The sequence below is a fragment of the Engystomops pustulosus genome, chromosome 5 (assembly GCF_040894005.1).
Source record: "Engystomops pustulosus chromosome 5, aEngPut4.maternal, whole genome shotgun sequence".
NCBI lineage: Eukaryota > Metazoa > Chordata > Amphibia > Anura > Leptodactylidae > Engystomops > Engystomops pustulosus.
This window is the reverse complement of record NC_092415.1, coordinates 163,230,262-163,252,808: the sequence shown is the minus strand read 5'-3', so window position 1 is coordinate 163,252,808 and position 22,547 is coordinate 163,230,262. Positions and strand designations below refer to the sequence as shown.

At 41.7% G+C, this 22,547-nt stretch overlaps 1 protein-coding gene across 1 annotated transcript; it reads right to left on the bottom strand.

Moving 5' to 3' along the window:
• Positions 1 to 2,616: 2,616 nt before the first annotated feature.
• Positions 2,617 to 16,637, bottom strand: SGO1 (shugoshin 1). The gene is made up of 10 exons (XM_072153639.1): positions 16,442 to 16,637; positions 15,423 to 15,584; positions 15,149 to 15,345; positions 12,101 to 12,205; positions 11,942 to 12,012; positions 11,019 to 11,140; positions 9,200 to 10,030; positions 8,038 to 8,232; positions 6,560 to 6,755; positions 2,617 to 4,320 (listed from the first exon to the last, which is right to left on the bottom strand). The coding sequence occupies exons 2-10, from the start codon at positions 15,562 to 15,564 to the stop codon at positions 4,182 to 4,184; spliced, it is 1,998 nt and encodes a 665-aa protein (XP_072009740.1). The 5' UTR covers positions 15,565 to 15,584; positions 16,442 to 16,637; the 3' UTR covers positions 2,617 to 4,181.
• Between the last annotated feature and the right edge of the window lie 5,910 nt (positions 16,638 to 22,547).

The window sequence follows — 22,547 nt, the reverse complement described above, 5'->3', positions numbered from 1 at the left end:
ACCTTGTGGAGACTTATCAATATCTAAAGGGTACATGTCGCCTAATTTTCACTAATGACAGGTTGCAAAAGCCCATTACTGATGTATTGCAAAGATCCTTTGTCCATTTTCTGAGCATTTTCATTATAATATAATTGTGTGTTTTTTGTTTCTGGCTCCCTACCAGAATCCTGTGCTGGGTCCCGGGGGTTGCTTTGGTTTGGCTGCAAACTTTGCCTCAAATTTGTACCTTGTCGCCATCTAAGGTTTGAACTGGTTCGGCCTGTGTTCTCCGTTTGTCTCTGTGTTTTGTCATCTTTCCTGTACCCATTCAGTGTAGGGATTGTTGACCATAAGTCCCTGACCATTAGGGTTTGCAAGGCTTGTTAGATAGACGACAGGTATGTTGGCGAGTTTAGAGCCTGCATCCCATTTTCTACCTTGTCAAGCAATTTATTATATACAGGTATTTTATGCATATGATGAATCACATGATAAATATAGGTTTCAGATTTCTGTGGACATTTTCATAGATAGGTTGTTATATACACTGCCCATAAAAATAAAGGGAACACTCAAAACACATCCTACATCTGAATTAATTAAATATTTTCATTGAATACTTTGTTCTAGACAACAAAATCACAAAAAAAAAAATATATATATATATATCAATGAAAAACAAATTTATTAACCTCATCAGCAGTGGCGAAACTACCACCATAGCATCGTGCCCCTGGGCCCCTCCCGGCTACCACCCACATCTCTCCTAGCCTGCCCACCTCTCTCCTGGATCGCCCACCACCTCCCTGACCCGCCCGCTCATACCCCTGCAGGGCAGCACAGTCGACAGCAGCTCTGAATGTACCCCGTGTCTAAATGTAAATGTGCCCAGTGTGTACTAAGTAACTGTCACCTACCTGGGTAGGGTAGTGGACCCACCCTAACCGGTGGCCAATAATTGGGCACTGTCCCCTTCCTAGGTCACAGCACAGGACAAACAAAAAACACAATGAATGGTCAGAGAAAAGAAAAATTAAAAAAAAAAGCCAAATAGAAGACAATACAATGCAGAAAGATTGCTTTTTGGACAATATAAAACTTCATTGGCGAATATAATGATGCCGGTGAAAATATGTTTCATGTCATATATTGAAGATGGAAAATTCTAGTTGCTGTGAGATTAGTTGCTAGAAGCAATAAACTATATTTTAGTATCCGGATGCTGTAATAATGCCACCAATAAACATGGACCTTTGTAATTGGTTGCTGTGGGCAATAAAAATTTGGGTGGTATCAGGATAATTCCAATGTACTGTGGCTTAGAGGTTGCCCATAGCAGCCAATAAAAATAAGAAGCTTATGTCATATATTCTTAAAGACATCTCTCTTGGTAGGTCTATCACAATCCCTAATTGCAGGCACCTCAAAACTAATCTCTACTGTATTCTCCAGCTGTATATGTAATTCCAACAAACAGGTTACTCTGCAGGACCGTGTACCCTGGTTTCTGTATACATGATAGTGTCCGGTGATTAGCTCTTGAAAAATGATTTACCGTGGCTCAGTGGTTAGCACTACAGCCTGGCAGCGCTGGGGTCCTGGGTTCAAGTCCCATCCAGGTCAACATCTGCAGAGTTTGTATGTTCTCTCCGTGTTTGCGTGGGTTTCCTCCGGGTTCTCCAATTTCCTCCAACACTCCATAACATACTGTTAGGTTGATTAGATTGTGAGCCCCATTGGGGACAGGGACCAATTTGGCAAGATCTGTGTAATCTGTGTGCACTATATAAAGGAATTATTATTTATATGTGAGATTATAGAATTTCCCTTATAAAGAATGGCTGGATTATTGTACAAACATCTATGTAACCTGGATAGTAAGCTCTTACCTAGCGCTTGTAGCCTTCATTCCTATTGTTTTATCTGATCTGCTCTGTAATGGACTTTTTTTTCTGCATTTGTATCGCAAAATCTGTAAAACGCTGCAGAACGTGATGGAGATATATAGATTTATTATACAAATAGCTGTGCCTCATGGTGTCGGATACGGAAGTAACATTACATGTCAGCCCACTGAGGATCATTAACTAATCCTAACCGGCATAGAACAGCAGGTAAGATTAGGTGGCCTCTAATGGCAGAAAGGGACTGTAGCAACTAGTTACCAAATCTGGTGGGGATCAGTGTCCCTCACCTTTCTCCCTGTCCATTCCATTACACCATCTGGAAAATGGGCAATGAAAAATTCAACTTGTGCAAACGTAGGAGAAGAGAGGCAAACCAATGGTTTGTGTCCTTCTACAACAATGGGCATTGCATTGTCCACAAGTCAGCCTTGTGCCTGGCCATCTATGGTGCAGATTACCTCTGCTTACAGCTAATGGTACGGACTTATTCACACGCCCATTATGGGGCCAGTGATCTGGTTGCATGATGAGGCCAAATCACAGCCCCTATAGACCTCTTGCTCCCGATGAGCACACTCATCTTCCTATGGAGGGAGGAGGGGTGAAGAGCGCCCCCCCCCCCCCCCCCCCGCTGTGTGAATGAGCCCTAACATGTACAATTTCTTCAAGTAAACAGGCCATGGAATGGGGAAAACAATATGAAATACAAATAACTTAACTTTAAAACTTTGATACGTCAATATACATCATTTATTCACAAATGTTAACACTAATAAAAATATGAAAATTCAGATACAAATGGCTCCAAAACACAGATATACACTTTTATTTCTCCCCTTTATGAATAAAATCCTACTGTATAACCTGACGCCGTATGTAACCATCACACTGGATTCTAGAGATTGCCTAGTAGAAAAATACACATCAGCGGCTTCCAAAATATAACTACACATACAACCCCTAGGGTAGGTTTCCTCCAGTCACCGATTCCTAGTCTGATTACTTGTTCTGCTCAATGTCCATAACTCCTCCACCCATACTACGAGAAGTTTCAATGACACAATAACAAGGGGAGAGACACTTTCAATAATTCTGGTGTTTGTGAGGAACCAGACAATATACAGTGGCTTCTAATACCACTACAAGGGTGTCCACTAAAATATATACATAAATGCATATTTTACATAATACAGCTGAAATCAATTCACAATGTACAAATGGGGCAGTGCAACATTTCAGCTCCTTAACCCTTAAATACAATCTCAGGAAAGCCTGAAGCCTGCAAGTCCATGACCCAAGAGCTCCACTTAAAGGAATCTAAGATGTGGACATGTTACAAAGACACATCATACCGGTTGTAAAAGTCTTCTCCATATTTGTCACCGCTCCTGTGTATACAAGCACAAATGCTACTGTTGCCTCAGCAAGCATGATGGTGGCTTTATATTGGCACCAAACAAGGTGCCAACATTTCCACAGCTTAAAGGGGTCTTCTATGGTTAAAATACTGATAACCCATGCTTAGAATATTCCTACAATATCACATTGGTCTTACACCCTCAACGATCAGTTATTGGAAGGGGCAGTGCTGCTTCAGAGAGGCTGGCAAGCCTTAGCCATCAGGGTGCCACTTAGTGCCCCATTCAGTTGTAGGATTAAGTACAGCCACCATACTATCTGCTATACTGCACCCTATAAGAAGCAAAGGGAACCTCACTGAAACACTAAGGTCCCTTTAAACAATTGTTAGATTGGGGTGTCTGATATTGATCACCTATCCCAAGTATAGGTCATTTTTTTAGTCCTGAAAAGCACCATGAATGTGCAACCTAACATGTAGCCTGCGGAAGGAGCCGAGCAAATTGTAACTTTATATTTCTATCTTCTATGAATGAGAAGCAGTCATGGCGTGATCTCTATGCACAGTGGTAGAGTAGAGACTGACAATAACTGATAGGACCAGGCCATGACCGCTTCTATCAGTTATTGTCAGTCTCCACTCAGTCATATAGTTATGGAGACAGTCCAAGGCACAGAACGATAGAGAATATAAGGGACTCAAGCTTTTCCCAGGAAACTAAATGTTCCTTAGCTGTGGCTCCCGAGTTATGGACGAGTATCTGAGTGTGTATCACATGTACAAATGTCCGCACAGAGGGCTGATAGACAGCAGTGGTGGGTGGTCATTATATGAGACCCTCCACTTAGAGCAGAGAGATTACCCGCACTGGATGCACAGACCCCAAGTAACATTTACAGTAAGTACATTTACAACAGTCTCTGCTTTTCTGTTCAACGACAGCCAACAAACGCTTCATTGTATCTGGCAAGAGATTTCCTGTTGAGTGATTTCCGCTTCATATTGTCGTCCTTGAAAATAGGAGAAAGTAAAAACTCTGTATCTGTGAAGGGATCTCCTCTTCTGAGCTTTCTGGAAGATATGAATAAATTGCGTAAAACAAGAGATCGTAATGAAGGTCAGACATGACAGGGAATGCACAGACAACAATTAAAGGGGTTGTCACACCACAGACACTGCAGCTAAAAGGGTCTGTTCTCATACAAGTCGCAACCAAATATAAAAACCTAATGACAACTTCTATGTGAACGCACACTTGGACCAGTTTCATACGATAGTACTCTGCATCAGAACAAATGGGTCCTTCCATTATGCCATTTTATGCATTTATTTGGCTCACAAATACAGAAGCAAAATACTAATTTAATAATCAATCTGACACTTTTCCATAACCTACAAGATAGTTGATCAGGGTTCGGTAATAATTATTATGTAGGGGCCTTAAATGGGTTATCCGGATTTAAGAAATTACTTAGGACCGAGCTGGGATGGGCTATTTAAAAATAATAAAAAGTGTACTTACCTCCTCCGGCGCTGCCAATGTCCCCCGCTGCGGTCCATCTAATCCGTGCCCCAGTTTGTTTACAGAGGCACAGAAGCCGCGTTCAGGGAGCTTCCGGCCAGCGATGTGGCCGGCTCCTCCCATCCGTCCTCATCTCTCAGCATTGTAAGGTGGGCGTGTCCTATCGCAGGTCCTTTAGCCTCACATTAGCAAAGTGTACACCAAGCATATATATCACATGAAATCACGGCAGCCTGCATGGAGAGGAGTATAAGTCCATGCTGTAATCTTTTTTTACGTGGTCAGATATGTGCATGGGGTACAGTTTGCTAATGTCAAGAAGCTAAAAGACCTATAATGATGTCAACCTGCTCACAAGACATTAGGCCACGCTCCCTGACTGGCTCTTTAGATCCCTAGATATCAGGCAAGTTTATAACTCTGATTTGTGGAGGATGTAAAGGAAACAATTTTAGCTAAGAGAAGGGCACCAGATAGTTACTAGAGCTTTCTAGAGACCTGCCATTTGCCGTATTTGCAAAAATGTGGTGACAGGTATCCTGTAAAGTCCCTCCCCACAGCAGAACGTCTTCTGCTCCCCATAAAAAGTGTCCGAGTGTATTTGGGGGAAAAGGAGATTTCCATAAGCTGGTGAAGTGGTCAGCCACTGAAGTGATCAGGTGATTAAACCTTGTTTTCTCCAGACGGAGAGAGTGCCCCCTTGCCTTTTGATTTAACCTGGAACAACTTTCCACCATATTTTTTATATGGGCCATTCATATATTTATATAGATTAATCATGTCCCCTCTTAGACGTCTCTTTTCCAGACTAAATAAATCTAGTAGTTTTAATCTTCTCTCATAACGGAGACCCTCCATAACTGATAGTTTTGTAGCTCTACGTTGAACCCTCTCCAGCTCCAGGGCATCCTTTTTATGGACCAGTGCCCAGAACTGGACAGCTTATTCCAGGTGAGGCCGGACCAGTGCCTTGTAAAGTGTAATATTACATCTCTATCACGAGAGTCCATACCACTTTTGATACATGACAAGATTCTTCTGGCTTTAGAGCTAGCTGATTGACATTGCATGTTGTTATTTAATTTATGATCTACTAGTCACCCAGGTCCTTTTCAAAAAGGGACTCTCCCAAGGACATATTTTGCCTTTGGATCATTAGTCCCCAGGTGCATAACCTTACATTTATCCACATTAAACCTAATTTGCCAAGTGGACGACCAAACACTTAGTTTGTCCAAGTCACCCTGCAGCCTATGAACATCCTCCATAGACTGTATTACACTACACAGTTTGGTGTCATCTGCAAAAATAGACACAGTGCTATTAATTCCTACCTCTATATCATTAATAAATATATTAAATAGTAGTGGGCCCAGCACAGAACCCTGGGGTACACCACTCATAACTGGTGACCTTTCTGAGTAGGAATCATTGACCACAACTCTCTGGATACGATCCTTCAGCCAGTTCTCAATCCAACTGCAAATGATTTCTGCCAAACCAATAGACCTTATTTTACCCATCAGGCGTCTATGAGGGACAGTGTCAAATGCCTTTGCAGTATCTACCCGCAGGGACGTATTATAACATCCTAGTGCACGTAGGGGTTAATGACCCACTTGTATATGAATTATGCTGATTCCTGGAATACGCCTTTAAGCTTTAACCCTTAAATCTTGCTTGAAGCCATAACATTACCATTACCCAAACCCATGCATGAAGAGCCAATCTTGATGTTACTAGACATGTTGCGTGTATAAACATGGGGCATGTAAGCTTTGTACTTACTTGCTGAGGCTTGGCTCTGCATAATTGACCGTCACAGTACACCTCCTCTTCCTCATGCAACCTGAGGATATTTTCCTATTATCGTCAGAGAACGGGTAGGAATGTTTCTTTAATTCTGTGCTCCCCGAGCTCCCAGACAAGTTTGTGACATCAGACAGGCTGATACGCTGAGCTGTAGAAGTTCCCTCAAATTCACCTGTATAATGGACAAAAGAAGGCATGAGCCACAAAATATCACAAACTGAGAACCATTCATTTTTGTGACTTGAAGGTCTTTGCCCATGAAAGAAAAGTCTCAAATTTCAATCCCCTAGTAAAGTTTACACATTATATATAATTTTTAACCCGTACTTAATAATTATTGCAGTTTTAGCTCCTATAACTATAAAGTGATAGTCAGTGTAAGATTCCAGAGTGTGGGCGTGGGGCTCTTTAAGCAGACTCTTCATGATTCCTCTAGTGCTGCGAGATGCTGTGTGCTGACATTGTGCATGGATTATCAGGGTACAGGGGTAAACTACACTTTTATTTTGTTTCTGAACATTCACTAGTATCTGATGAGACAGATCAGAGATGTGAGATGATGAGATCCAAATAACACACAATTACATTCTCAGTTTTGCCATCTCAGCCATAGCATACACCGTCAGCTCTGCTGTGCCTCTCTCCCCTGGATACAGACCTTATCTGCCTATAACTTGTAGATTAAGTCACTGCATGCCACTGTTTGCCAGAAGAGTGTGAGAGTGTGAGAGTGTGTGAGAGTGTGAGAGTGTGTGAGAGTGTGAGAGTGTGAGAGTGTGTGAGAGTGTGAGAGTGTGAGAGTGTGTGAGAGTGTGAGAGTGTGAGAGTGTGTGAGAGTGTGAGAGTGTGTGAGAGTGTGAGAGTGTGTGAGAGTGTGTGTGTGAGAGTGTGTGTGTGAGAGTGTGTGTGTGAGAGTGTGTGTGTGAGAGTGTGTGTGTGTGTGTGTGTGTGTGTGTGTGTGTGTGTGTGTGTGTGTGTGTGTGTGTGTGTGTGTGTGTGTGTGTGTGTGTGTGTGTGTGTGTGTGTGTGTGTGTAGAGAATCTCAGTGCAGTGTCAAGCATGAGAACAATCTGTCGTGCCTGACCATAAATTTCTGACTTGCGGTCGAATCCTGCCAGGGGCAGGCACATGCCGAAAGCAGACCCGGGGACCTTCATTAGGCATTGTGGGGTGCCGGGAGGAGAGGGAGCCCCCTCCCTCGGCAGGTAAACAAGAACTTGCGGTCACAGCATTTGCTGTGGGATCTAAGGGGTTAACATAAGACAGCAGGAACACTGCTCTTCCCTAGCCTTAGGCCTCTCAGTGACCGACGTAGAAACCCGTATGGGTGGTCACTAAGGGGTTAAAGACCAATAAAAATTAAAAATGATTTATCAATAGACAGTCCCTCCCCTTCTATATAAACACAGAATTGCCTGTACAAATATACATGAAGAAACCATAGAAAGGCCTACTTGTATCATCTGTAGGATGCACGGAGGGGCCGTGGACCACATGGTCAGCTATGCTTAGCCCAATGTTTTCTTTACATTTCGGCAAGGCTTTTTCTTTGCTTCTTTCTGTGGTCTTGTCTGTAGCACTAGGTCTGTTTTTAGTCTCCACTGAACCTTTGAAACCGCTTCTTGTCATTTTCTTTTCTTTGGCCACTTCTGTAATCATTTTATTTTTTTGGGAAAAAAAAGTAATGATCTTAGTTTATTCCTCGTAATCTCAGTACAATAAACACAGGGGCTCCTAACTATACAGGTGGTCAGACTGGCGGATGATCCTGACAAATCCCCTTGTTGGTGTCCTGTGCAATACAAGGGGAGATGAGTGATTGATCTTTCATTATTTCCCAATCCTTTCATAAGCACAGCTCATGCTGCAATATGGGATCCAAACAGCTTTCCTGTGGGGACTGCACGAGCCGCGGTACGGGAAGTAAGACCTGCTCTAAGCTTTGCAGACCAGGCAGTCTTCTCATGCGCAGGGCAGTGGAAACCACCATCTTGTGCACGAGCCCATATATACTTGTACTAGCGCACATCCGTACACCCTCACTGTGTGCATGAGCCCTAACCCTATGCAGAAGTGCTCGGGCAGCATCAGACAATGTAGGGACACCACGAGCTGGTGTGTAATATAGGTCTAGAGAAGAGAGACAAATGACTACATACACACATGAAAAGTAGGTGCAAAAACACAGGTATAGAGCTAGAGCTAAAATGTAACAGTAAAGTCCAAGATGTGTGTTAAAGATTTATTTTTATGGACGACGCGTTTCAAGGACGAATTTTCCCCTTCCTCAGGTCCAAAAGGCAACATACACTGTATGCAATGTAGAGACTCACATGTGCTCGGCTGGGGTGCGATCTAATAGACCTAGTCCTGTTACATTTTAGCTCTTTGGGCAGCGCGCACCTATATACCTGTGGTTTTTTGCACCTACTTTTCTATTGTTCCTTACACCGCTAGTGCCCCACTGCGGGTCACGGGAGACGCTGCAGCCTGCCAGTTCTACTATTAACTTATTCCACCAGTTCATTTGAACACCATCAATCTTCCCATCATCTATAGCATCATGCGCCATGTGTTCACTCCTTTAAACTACATACACACATGTCATATACTTACCTGGCTTAACCCTTTCACTGCCTTTATTCTCGGACTTCTCAGCACACTGCTGCTGCACATCTTTGTTTCTTTTGGACCTTGGTCTTGAAGGAAGAGGCGTTTTCTTTTGCTCTACCGCTTGATTTTTTGCCTTGGCTTTTATGGGCACGTACAAGCTGTCTTCTAGATCCTCCTCACTGCTACTAGCGCTTTCCATGGACTGGTCATTTTCTTCTGGGTCACCGCCAGGCTTTGTTGCCCTAAATGGCGTGATGTGGATACTTTCCTCACAGACAAAATCATAAGCATCGCCTGAGTTTAGGGAGGAGTTCATTTTGTCTTTGGAGATCACAGGCTTGCCTGCACCCCTCTCTCGGCTCTTAGATCTGGCCCTTGGTTTTGGCTTTTCCCAGGGCTTTTTCAGCTGGACAGATCCTTGGCCATCCGCTTTGCCTTTTTTTCCTTTGTCCCTTCCAGTGCGAGACTCTGTTTTGCCTTTAAGAGACTGCGATCGCTTGGGTTTAGGTTCAGGGGTTGAACTTGATATTTGAGAATTGTTTGTAAATGGAATAAATTCATCTTTTGATGGGCTCTGATCAGGGTGCACGTCCATCACTTCATCATTACAGCATTCTTCAGCAGGAACGATTACTTCTTCCGAAACATCACACCTGGTTTGCAGTTTCTGCTCTTCATTCAGAGGCATAACCATGGAAGATTCCTCCATACATACATTCAAGCTTGAAGCACGCCGCCTGATAGACACGTTTCTTAGAAAACTATTATCAGTTTCACCTTCCAGTTCAGGCCTTGGAAAATCTGACTTGGATAGACTTGAGCTGCAGGCAGATGCTGGAAATGTGACAAAATGGTGAAAAGTGGAGTGAAAACCTGCATAATAAAGTAATTATAACTATTCCAATACAAAACAATCCTTTGTATGGTAGGGAAGTGATAGTCATTTACTTGAGTAAATAGGTTCAAAAGAACTTGACATATAAGGATTGAGGGCTCAAGAAGATGACCAGGGTCGGTACCTAAACCACGGAACATGGAGTGGCCTGTTTTGCGGACCAACTATAGTGTGCAGGACGGAACTTCTTGCATCATAGCAAAATATAGGTCACCAGGATTGTTACTTGATGCAGTGTCAAGGCATCAAAGAGTGAAAAAAGAGCAGTTAGTGGGCTCTTAACAAAAACAGTAGAGGCTGTACCACACAAGTGATGCGAGTATACAATATGTTACAAACAGAGATCGGCCAGCACAACCAAAGCGTATATGCAAATGAGCAGGTGCACAATCAAGTAATATCAGTAAATAGTAACAGTGCAACAATTACAAACCTACCATCAAAATCCATCATGATAAACCAGTGGCACTTACCCATATATCCAGGCACAATGACTTATATTTGTTATTCATGTCCTCTTGCCTTCTAAAATTATCCTAATGAGCCAAAGGGGCTACCCTAGCCCCTCTGTGACCTGGCTTTATAGGTTGTTATACTGTCTCACTCCCCCCCAGCCTGGTGATCAGGAAGTGCTCACTGCACAAGTGCTGAGAGTATAACAGCCTATAAAGCAAGGTCACAGAGGGGGCTAGGGTAGCATGGTGGGTAGGGACTAAAATGACAGAGGATGTTGTGCTGCTATTTTTGTTGCTCCCATTGCCATGATATTATGTAGATGTCAAATACCAAAGATGAGGAAACCCCTTTAATGACCGCAAATAGAAATAGTCCCCAAGAGGTTGTAAAAGTCGCCTTGAATGACTGACCACCTTTACTGTATAATCGCATGCGAGAAAAGCTAGAATGAAACACAAGTAAGTTTCTAACCTTTAGACATTCGGTTTGCTGAAGTAATTCTCTCAGTGGGTTCTTCTTGGCGACCTCTGCCTGGATTTGATCCTTTGCCAAAATCTCTCTGTGCATACGATGCTGGCTCATATGTCTTTGTCCTGTGATTGAAGATTTGAAACAAAATTCCTTCAGATGGGTTGTCTTCGTTCTAGGATGTATAGTACGGCCAATTGTGGATAAAAGGGGAGGGGAATAATGTAGAAAACAGCGCGGCTGACTGTGGCATAGCATTTTTCTATCACTTCTGTCACTTATACCCTTTCAATATATCCTAAAAGATGCTTGATAGGGTAAGTCTGGCTGGCAACTTTTTTTTTTTTGTAAAATAGAAATTAAATTTATTTTTTCTAAAAAAAACCTCAAACTTGTTTCCCAAGTTTACCGTAGGTCTTAAATTTCTGGTCCTTTATGACAAGGACACATGGCTCAGTCAATCACTTATTGAGGCAGGTCACTGATGCAACCTATGCTGGTGGAGCAGTGGCCTCCCTGTGCATCAAAACAGCTTTGATATTTTACAACTTAACAAGACCTCTAAGGGTACATTCAGACACACTTATGGTAGCGTGCTGGAGAGGTGGAGGAATGGGTGTGGCTCACCCCATCCCATAGAAAAAAGTACCACACACACACCATCTTTTTCATGTGTATGGCACACGTGTGGCACCATACCGCCAAATTTGCGTTCTTATACACATTGGGGGGAGGACAGCTGTGTGTGAGGCTTATAAGGTGGTTGGTTTAAAAGAAACAGTAAACTTAGCTGTTCAAAAGGGGCATGACTGCATAAGCTACCCAAAACCACTTCCTGCTGGCACCAAGCAGTTCCTACTGTATGTGAATCATCTAAGCAGAAACTTGGATATGCAGTGACCTTTTATATAGAACTAAATACTCACTCAGGTTCAGGAGCCACAGCGGGAGAGGTAACGCGCTTTACCTCCACAGATACTGGGGTACTTGTCTTGCTCTAAAATTAAGATAAAAAAAGCCAATTTAGTAAACCCTTAAAAAATTATAATTTTTGAGTCTCCTTCAAAAGAGATTCGGATACTCACACCATCCGTGGAACACAAGGCATGAGCAGGCCCGAGAAGATTTGCGGTCTCTAGTAAATTGTGGGTGACTTTAGAAATTATTTCCTTCAAAGAAATCAACTTTGCCTAGAAAAAAAAAAAAAAAAAAAAAGTATTAAGAAAAGTGTAGGGGACATAAAAACACAATCTAAATGAAACTAAAAGACAGTGATGGATCTCTCTGATCATGAAAGCGAATTGCTGTGATTATGATATATACACAGGATACTGTATATCAAATACACGATAGATGCTGACCTCCTTCCAGGCATATGTGGCCACTCGCCTTATTAACCCCTTCACGCTCCGTGGCGGATATATCCGCCACGGAGCGCAGTGACTTAGCGCTCAGTGGCGGATATATCCGCCACAGCGCTTATGCCGGCTCGGCTCTGGATCAGAGCCGAACCGGCATCGGGAAACACGGGGTGCCGGCTGTAACTAATAGCCGGCACCCCAGTGTAACACCCGCGATCGGAGTTGTCTCCGATCGCGGGTGCTTAACCCGTTAAATGCCGCGGTCAGCGCGACCGCGGCATCTAACCTGCATCTGGGGGGTCTTTCCTCCACGATCGGCCCCCCCGAACCGTTTTCGGGGGGCGCCAATCGTTGCTATAGTAACTCTGGGGTCCGATCTGAGTTACCTGCAAGAATTGCCGGTAAGATGGCGTCTGTGACGTCATCTTACTGGCACAGTGCCAGCCTATGCAAGTGCATAGGCTGACACTTATAATACTCTGCAATACATCAGTATTGCAGAATATTATCATGAAGAAGCAATCAGAAGATTGCTTCTTCATGTCCCATGGTATAAAAGTGAAAAAGTAAAAAAAAAAAGTTATTCAATAAAAAAATAAAGTCATAAATCACTAAAAATGCCCCAAACTCCCAAAACATATAAAGAGACATATAACTCAAAAAAAGTCTAAATCATAACACAAACCCCACATATATAGTATCACCGCGTCCGTAACAACCCGTAGAATAAAAGTAAATCATTATTGAACCCCCACGATAAACGCCGTAAAAAAAAACTGGTATAAACCCTCCAAAAATTATGATTTTTACCTTTTCAATCCCACAAAAAATACTATAAAATGCGATCAAAAAACCGTATGTACTCAGACATGATACTGGTGCAAAGTACAACATGTCCCGCAAAAAACAAGCCATCAACCAGCTCCGTAGCCAAAAAAGTAACAATGTTATGCCACTTGGAAGACGGCAATACATAAATGATAGATTTTTCCCCACATTAGGGTTTTGTTTGACAAATTTAGTAAAACGTAAGAAAATATATTCAAGTCTGGTATCCCCGTAATCGTATCGACCCATAGAATAAAGATATCAGGATTATTAGGCTATACAGTGAACACCAAAAAAAAAAAAAAAAAAGTAAAAAATCCAGTACAGAATTGATGCTTTTCTACTCCTGCCCTCAAAAAAAGTTCCTAAATTTTCAACAATAGGTGATACCAACCCCAATATGGTAACAATGGAAAAAGCATCTCGTCCCGCAAAAAAAATGCCGTCACATGGCCCAAATAACGAAAAAGCTAAAATTTTATAGCCTTCAAAAGGGGGCAACGAGAAAACTAAAATCCTGGCAGCTGCAGGTCCCTCCTTCCCTTCTGCACCTCGCTGTGCGCCCATAAAACAAGTCACAGCCACATGTGGGGGGTCTTTGTACTCAGGAGAAATTGCAGAACAAATTGTATGGTGGGTTTTCTCTTTTTATATTTTGGAAATGTGTAAATTTTAGTGCTAAATGAACGTATAAGGGAACAATATGACCATTCTAAATTTCACCCCCATTTTGATTCAATTACTATGAAGATCTCAAGGGGTTAACAATCTTCGTAAAAGCTGTTTCTGATAGCTTGAGGGGTGCAAGATTTGAAAATGGGTTGGTTATATAGGGGGTTTTGATGCTAAATATGTAAAATTTCATTCAAAACTGTATTTATCCCCAAAATAGTCAATTCTGAAAATCCGGAAAATCGCTATTCTATTTGTAAGCCGCGTGACATCAAAATAAATTATCCAAACATTTCAGAAATTATGAAAATGTAAAGTAGACAAATGGGAAATGTTATTCAGCAACTTATTTAGGTGGTAAATCTATCTGCCTGAAAACGCAATGATTTAGAATTTCGAAAATGGCAAATTTTTCAAAAAATTTATCATATTTTCTTTTTTTTGTAAATAAACGCAAAACTTATCAGCCAAAATTTACCACTAAAATGAAGTACAACATGTGGGGAAAAAAACAATCTCAGAATCGTTTTGATAAGTAACAGTGTTCAAAAGTTATAACCATATAAAGCGACGCAAGTCCGAATCCAAAAAAATCGGGCTGAGCCTTAAGCTACAAAATGGCTGCGTCCTTAAGGGGTTAAAGGAAACCTACCACTTTCAAATTGTACTTCTACGCATCACATACTGAGCACCAGCCCAGGGTGAGGTGGTGCCGGAGCATATCTTCGTTATTTTCATTATGCGCTGTAATGCTTTTAAACACTTTTTTTAAATCTTTATATTCGAAGCAGCTTCGGCGCACGGTGGTACGCGCTCGGGTGCCCCCGAGACTACCCCAGGATTTTGTCAGGGTGCAAGGTAAGTTATAACACACAATTATATTGTAATGCAAATGCTTAGAAAAGGAAGAGAGGCATTTTTGCACTGCAGGTGTGATGGCTTCTGCAACCTGTATTTAGTGAAAATGAGGTCCCTGGTGACCGGTTCCCTTTAACTTATGGAACTGTCAAAAATAGCCAAGTGGAGACTTTTTCCAGTTTTGGTGCTCCAGTAAACCTGAATTGAGAGTGGTCTCACATGTGAGGTTAACACTACATATGCTCTCACACATCTATCATGTTGACATGTCATGAACAGTGTATGAAAATTATAGATGCTGCAGACATTTTTCTTATAATTGTCCAATGTAGGACAAACCCTTTAACCCATTAGTAGATGAGAAAGGCACACACATGCAATCCTATACAGCGAGATCAGACAGATTACACTCACATCCGATGTCCTGCTCCCTTGCTGCATGATCAGCTTCCTCTTTAACATGAAGATCTCATACATCAGCCTCTGGTGCTCTCGCTTTAGATGAAGAATCAGGTCCTGCGCCTGCCGGCACTTGAATTTTTCGGCCTCTAGGGCTAAAGCCAGAGCTTTGTTGTTTGCTTGGAAAGTCTTCACTGTTGCAGAGCTGTTGTCTAAAGGGAGAAGAATACATTTTCAAAATTACAAGGTCCTCAAGGTGGCCGTTCCCCAGGTAGAAGGAAACACTTACTGATTATCTTCACTTTGGTTGATAAAGCCTTATTGACGGTGGCCACCTTAGCCAGCTTCTTTGTCCTCTTCTCTTTCATGCGCTCCTTGATGTCCTCCAGGCTGTCCTGGAAGCTCTTCTTTACACATCTTTCTCTAGCCATCTTCCCGAAGGCTCAGTCCTCTACATTAAAAAACATAAGCAAGTCATAAAGCGCACGTGAAACACCACAGTCCCGGCTCCACACACTTATAATACATAGGTGACACAAGCTTTCAGCAGTGTGTGCAAGTCATCCAGGCATAAGCCATAGAACGGAGAATATTGTGAATAGCAATAGGGTAGGAGAGGCTGGATATGTTACTATGTGACTTTTTTGGGAACATTTTTCCTTATTGAGGCATATTTGAATCATACACCTTTACGGGCAGATACACATATTACACCTGTCCCTCTCCAAATAAGAAAATATTAAAGGGAACCTGTCAGGGCAACTGGGGACACTAAACTACCCAAAGACTTTGTGACCCTAATCACTCTTTAGAAAGTCCCTGGGTGCCTGCTATAAAAATAAAACACATGAGTGCCCAGCTACGGAGCTCCCCGCGCAGTGAAGCCGCGTACCAAACCCCTATGTCACTGCGCAGAGAACACGGGATGGGTCCAATGCGCCTCATCGCACCCTTCTTAGGGTAAGTATAAAGGTTATTTAACAGAGCCCACAGGGGTACATGGTAAAGGACGATTAAGGACATAAGGACCCAAATTTAGTGTCCCAAATTGCTCTGACAGGTCCACTTTAAATACTAGCCCCAGCAAACTACAACTCCCAGCATGCGCTGCCAGCCGCACAGACATAGCAGCGTCCAGCTATAGGCTGCCATGTCATGCTGGGAGTTGTAGTTCTGCATCAAGGAGCGGATATTCCGCATAAGTAACCAGCAGATCCCGGGCGTCTCTGGTAAGAGGACAGGCGCTGCACATCCCGGGCTGTGAGGAGACCCCGGGTGTGCACTGCACAGCTCCGCGCACAGTGTTACCTGTAGATTCCCGGGGCGGTTTCACAGTCACTATATTTCCAGCGCCGCTACGAGGCCTCTAGTACGGGACACAACACTCCGAGACCAGTAATAGAGGACGTCAGTTCAAACGTGTGCGCCGCGCACTATGATTCGCCGAGCCGCGTGCACCACGTGATCGGGGCGGCTCTGCCCTTCCAAACCGGAAGTGGTTACTGCGGATGTGCCTGAGCGACATATTTGTTGTGGGCAAAAAAGCGGGATTGCCCGGTGATTTATTCTTTTTGTGTAATAATATTGTAAGTCATTTTCAGATTTTTTTTTACCTCATATTAAATTCAATATGACTATGTGAAATTATATGGGGGCATATAAGTGAAATAATAATTCTATAGCAATAACATTGTGTTGTCAGTGAAGGTGGAACTGCCATACAGAAATTCCATTGTCACTTCCATGGAGCTGCATTGTAGTACCACACAGCTCACATGTACGTGGGAGAAGTTAATACATATATATTTCTAATTCTCTGCAACCATTTTTTATTTTGCATCCAAACTTCTGGGATGCTACAAGTTGTGGTGGAAAGTTTTCATGTTTCAAGCCCTGCCACTAACCCCACAACTTCTAATTACCCCCAAAATGGTCCTCACAAAATATAATGCCCTCAATTAGTAGCAACCATATGGCTTTGGGCTAGAGAAAGAAGGACAAAAGCCCCTCCCTTTTCCTAAACCATGCCCATTGCCCCACCCCCAAACATAGTATAACATTAACTTTAATGATTCTACATATTGTAATGCCCCCTTCCTTTGGCCAACCCCCCTCCCCCTATGGACCAATAATGCAACTCGGAAAAACATTATTCCCACTTAATTTTATCCTCCCTTCATTTTGTTTCAAAATTTTTATTTATCTCCCCATATGTATAATGCCCAAGCTTTGTGTACTCCTTCCCTATTCCCCTCTCCTTGTCCCTTGTCTTCCTTCTCTTCCAATTCTGGGCCCTATCTGCCATCCATCCATCCCTATCCGCCATCCTCGTATTGTGGCTCCTGTTCTTCATTCCTCTCATATTGTGACCCCCTGTCCTTCACCCCCCTCATTTTGTGGCCCCCTTTCCTCCATCCTCCCTCATATTGTTGCCCGTCTTCCATTTTCCTCATATTGTGTCCCCCTGTCCTCCATCCACCTCATATTGTGTCCCCCTGTCCGCCATTAGCACTGCACAACTATTCCTATCGTGTATATATGGGCTCAGTACTCCTACTCCTATCCTGTATAGAGGTAGTCCCCTGGTCATGTACAAGATAGGTTCTGTAGGTTCTGTTTCCCCTAAAATAAGACATCCCCGAAAGTAAGACCTAGTACAATTTTGTTCAGGCTTAGAAATATAAGGGCTCCCCTGAAAATAAGACCTAGCGGCAGCCATTGCAGAAGCTCCCCCCACACCATACGTTAGTATTAGGAAATCTTTTAGATGCTGCAGAAGGTTGTCACACGGGGAAGAATTCCTGGAAGTAAATCACTGGCTCTTGTGCTGTGATCCCAGAAGCTTCCAGGATAAGGAGGAGTCATTTATGGAAAGTGCTTTTACTAAACATAAGAGATTGGTTTCCAATGATTCTAATAGAAATGGAGTCACAAGAAATACAGCATGAAATTCAGAGTTTGGAGAGTCATAAGGAGGTTAGAGAAGTTGATTTTTTCTTCATGGAAAAATAAGACATCCCCTGAAAATAAGACCTAGAGACTCTTTAGGAGCAAAAATTAATATAAGACACTGTCTTATTTTCAGGGAAACAGGGTAATAGTCTAAGGCTAAAGTACAGTAAATTACCAACATCCAAAGGTCCATTTGTAACTAGGGGTCATCTGTAAGTTGGGTGTTCTTAAGTAGGGGACCACCTGTATATGGATACAGTACAGTACTACTACTCCTATCTTGTTTATATGGAAATAGCATAGTACTACTACTCCTATCCTGTATATATGTACACAACACAGTACTAATACTCTTATCCAGTATATATAGTCACTGAACAGTACCGATACCCTTTTCCTGTATATATGGCCACAGCTCAGTTCTATTACTCCTATCCTATATATATTGGCACAGCTCAGTACTACTATTCATATATATATATATATATATATATATATATATATATATATATATATATTATATGTATTATATGGGCACAGCTCAGTACTACTGCTCTTATCATATATATATATATATATATATATATATATATATATATGGACCCAGCTCAGTACTACTACTTCTATCCTGTATATATGGGTACAGCTCAGTGCTACTAGTCTTTTCCTCTTTTTATGGACAAAGCTTAGTAATACTACTCCTTTCTTGTATATATGGGCACAGCTCACTACTAGTAATGATAAACCCAGGTTGATGGATATAAATTGAAGATTTTCTTTTCATATATTTCATCATAGACAGTACTGTAACATGAAAATGTTGTAAACTTAAAGGAAACCAGTCAGATTAATTTGAGTCACTAAACCATGTACCGGTTCCGGTGGTTTAGTGTTCCCAATTGCCCTACATTACCTTCGACCGGAGCTTTCGGTGCTTGTGTGATTCTGCTGGTGCAGCTGGAGTAGTCCCTGGATTGTATTCACAAGCAGTGTAGCTATGTAGCGTGCACTATGAAGCAGATTTAGTACATCCTGGCTTCATTGTACAGGTGCAGTAGGTATGCAACGTGCACTATGAATCTGGAGTAGTACAACCTGGCTTCACTGCACAAGTGCTGAAGGTCTGCAGCATTAAAGTCCAAAAGATGGTGATCTATGATCACATATTACAGACCTGCTCTACTCCCGGTGCGTAAACCTCCAAGGACGCCTCTTTCCTCTCTCCTGGACAAATGTGATATGGATGAAAAGATGAGGATCGCACTCTGACTTGCTTGTGTCCAAAAAGTAAGAAAACTTTATTTGTGCATGGAAACAGCGGTTACAGGAATTGGAATAAAATCTGACGCGTTTCTGACCCTTGCGGTCCTTAGTCGTAGATAACACTGTGTGAGGCACGAGAGACATTTATAATCCGAAAACCGGAAATGGTTGATTGATTATCAGGTGAGTAAGTCTCTGACGTGTCTCACAACATTAACACTTTGGTGTATATTCACAATAAAAACATCGTGATACTTCATAAACATCTAAAATATACAGGCAAAAAGAGAAAAGACACATGTAACTAATGCATTTAAACTGAGAAACTAAGAACCCGCTAATAATTAACCAAAAGATCATTACGTACATTGAATCCTTTGGGATGTATACAGTCCTTGGTGAGGATCCAGAAACCCTCCCGGTTCAGTAGTTTTCTTCTAAGATCACCACCCCTACGATTCATTTTAACTTTTTCTACACCATGAAAAGTAAAATTGGATAGATCTCTGTTATGGTATTGTATAAAATGTCTGGCAGCATTAGAAGGGTTATTATACTCAAAGTTAGTGATGCCATTAAGGTGTTCTCTAATACGTTCTTTTAAAGCTCTACTAGTACAGCCTATATAATCCATGTTGCAAGTTGTGCAAGTGATGCAATATATGACATTCCTCGTATTACAATTAATAAAATCACGTATGGTTATTTCTGTGTGCTTGTTTTTATCTAAAGTTGTCTTGCAGCTTTGTGCATACTTGCAGCTCTTACAAATTTTGGCACCACATTTGAAAAAACCTTTGGTATGAAACCAAGGTTTGGTGTTAAAATTTTTATTAATGTCACTAGGGGACAAAATGCTGCCTATGGTTGGGGCTTTCCTAGTAGAATAGGAAATGCCCGCCTGTAAAAGTTCTCGCAGTATGTCATCCTGATATAGCATGGGGATATAAGTATTTATAATATTTTTTATGGCTGTGTTTTCTACACTGTAGGTAGTAACAAAGGTAGGTTTGTTATTACGTGTTAAAGAGATGGGAGGTCTATAACTGACGGAGAGTAAATTTTCCCTAGATCGATTTATGCCAATATGTTTGGCTCTTTCTAAGTTCCCCTTAGTGTAACCCCTCTTTTTCAATCTTTGTTCTATCATGTTAACTTCTGCTTGAAATGCTGAATTTGTAGAACAATTCCTTTTAGCCCTGAGTATTTCCCCTACCGGAATGCCTTTTATGGTGTGTACAGGATGACATGAGGAGCTGTGAAGTATGGTGTTGCGAGCTGTGTTTTTGCGGTAGGTAGATGTGAAAATATGTTCTGAGTTGTGCAACGTATCCAGTTGCAAATCTAGAAACGTAATGCTATGTTCATGCCATTGGTAGGTAAAGAATAAATTTAATGGGTTGTTATTAAGATAGTCCACGAAGTCAGACACGGCCGCCATACCAGCGCCCCAAATGATGATGACGTCATCGATATAGCGGCCGTATCTGACCAGCTGGGCACTGAATGGATTACAATCAGAGAAAATGTACATGTCCTCCCACCATGCAACATATAGGTTGGCCAGCGATGGGGAGAATTTCGCCCCCATCGCTGCCCCTGATTTTTGTAAAAAGAAGGCATTACCATATTGGAAAAAATTACTGCTAAGTAAGTAATGTACTGTTTCCAGAATGTACAGTTTAAGATCCTTGGAGTAATTTGAGTATTTGTCCAAGTGGTATGACAGAGCTGTAATGGCCAAGGGATGGGGAATACTTGTATATAGAGCCTCTATGTCGCAGGCTAGCCATGAGTAATAAGGTTGCCAGTTGGTTTTCTGGATGACTTGTAATATATGTTTGCTGTCCTTTAAATAACCATGGCATCGTGTGACTAGTGGCTGTAATAGTGAGTCCACCCATGCTCCCATCCGTTCATTTAAAGAGCCGATGCCGGCAACAATGGGACGCATGGGTGGAGGAAACTTATCCTTATGTATTTTGGGTACACAGTGGAATATTGGTGTTATAGGATTTAGTACATACAGATATTCTGTTAGTTTCGGTGTTAGAATGCCTAAAGCTACTCCTTCTTCCAGTAATAACAATAGTCGTGACATGAATTGTTTCGTAGGATTATAAGTAAGTGTGACATAGTTGTTCTGGTCTTGTAATAATTGTTTGCACATAATGTCATACAGACCAAAATCCAGGAGGACAATTGCCCCTCCTTTGTCCGCCTTACGTATTACTAAATCCGTATTGGATTTAAGGGAACGGATGGCAAATCTCTCTCTATTGGTTAAATTGGATTTATCAGAATGGAGCAACTCTACATTGCTATGCAACTTTACCAATTCAGATTGTATAATTTCCTGGAATTTGTCCAAGACAAAAGGTTTCGACTGTACTGGATAGAATAGTGGGTTGCTAGTTTTAAAATTGGTAGCAGTATTTATAGTCTCATAATCCATATTAATAGTACAACCCTCTAAGCTACTCAGTGTGTCTAGCACTATGACATCCTGGACAGATGGAAAGTCTAGATTCTTATTCACCATATTAACATCAAATAATATACATTCCTTAGAGTCATCAATATTACTATATTCTGTATCATTCATTTTGAAAAAATGTTTTTTTACTGTTAATAAACGGACAAAATTGTTAACGTCCATAATAGTTCTGTATAAATCAAAATGATTGGTGGGAGCATAATTAAGTCCTTTTGAAAGAAGAGACAATTCAGAATCAGTAATAATATATGATGATAGATTTAAAACGCTTACTTTTTCTTCGTAGGTTTTGTGTTTCTCCTCGGATAGTGTCTTATTGTTTTTTCTTCTTCCCCTCCTGGTGCGTTTTTTGGTTTGTTTTGGCGTTTGGTAGTTTTGTAATAGGACGGAGGTACCACAGGTGTTGTAGATTCTGATATGGTGGAGTCGTCTGAATGATATTCTGAACTCTCAGCTTCAGTGGAACTGAAACTGACTGCTTTTTTGGTGGTGTCTTCCTCTGTATCATGTGTGGTTCTCTTTTTTAGTATAGACTTAGGTGTATATCTGTTTCTTCTGCCCCATTCATAGACAGTATTGGTTTGGTAATCCAAAAGGTCACGTTGAAACTTGTTTTTCTTTGTAGAAATAATATGTTTCTCGAGGTCCGAGATGTGACTTTTTAGTTTATTGTCCAGATCTGTGAATTGAGCACTTTGCATA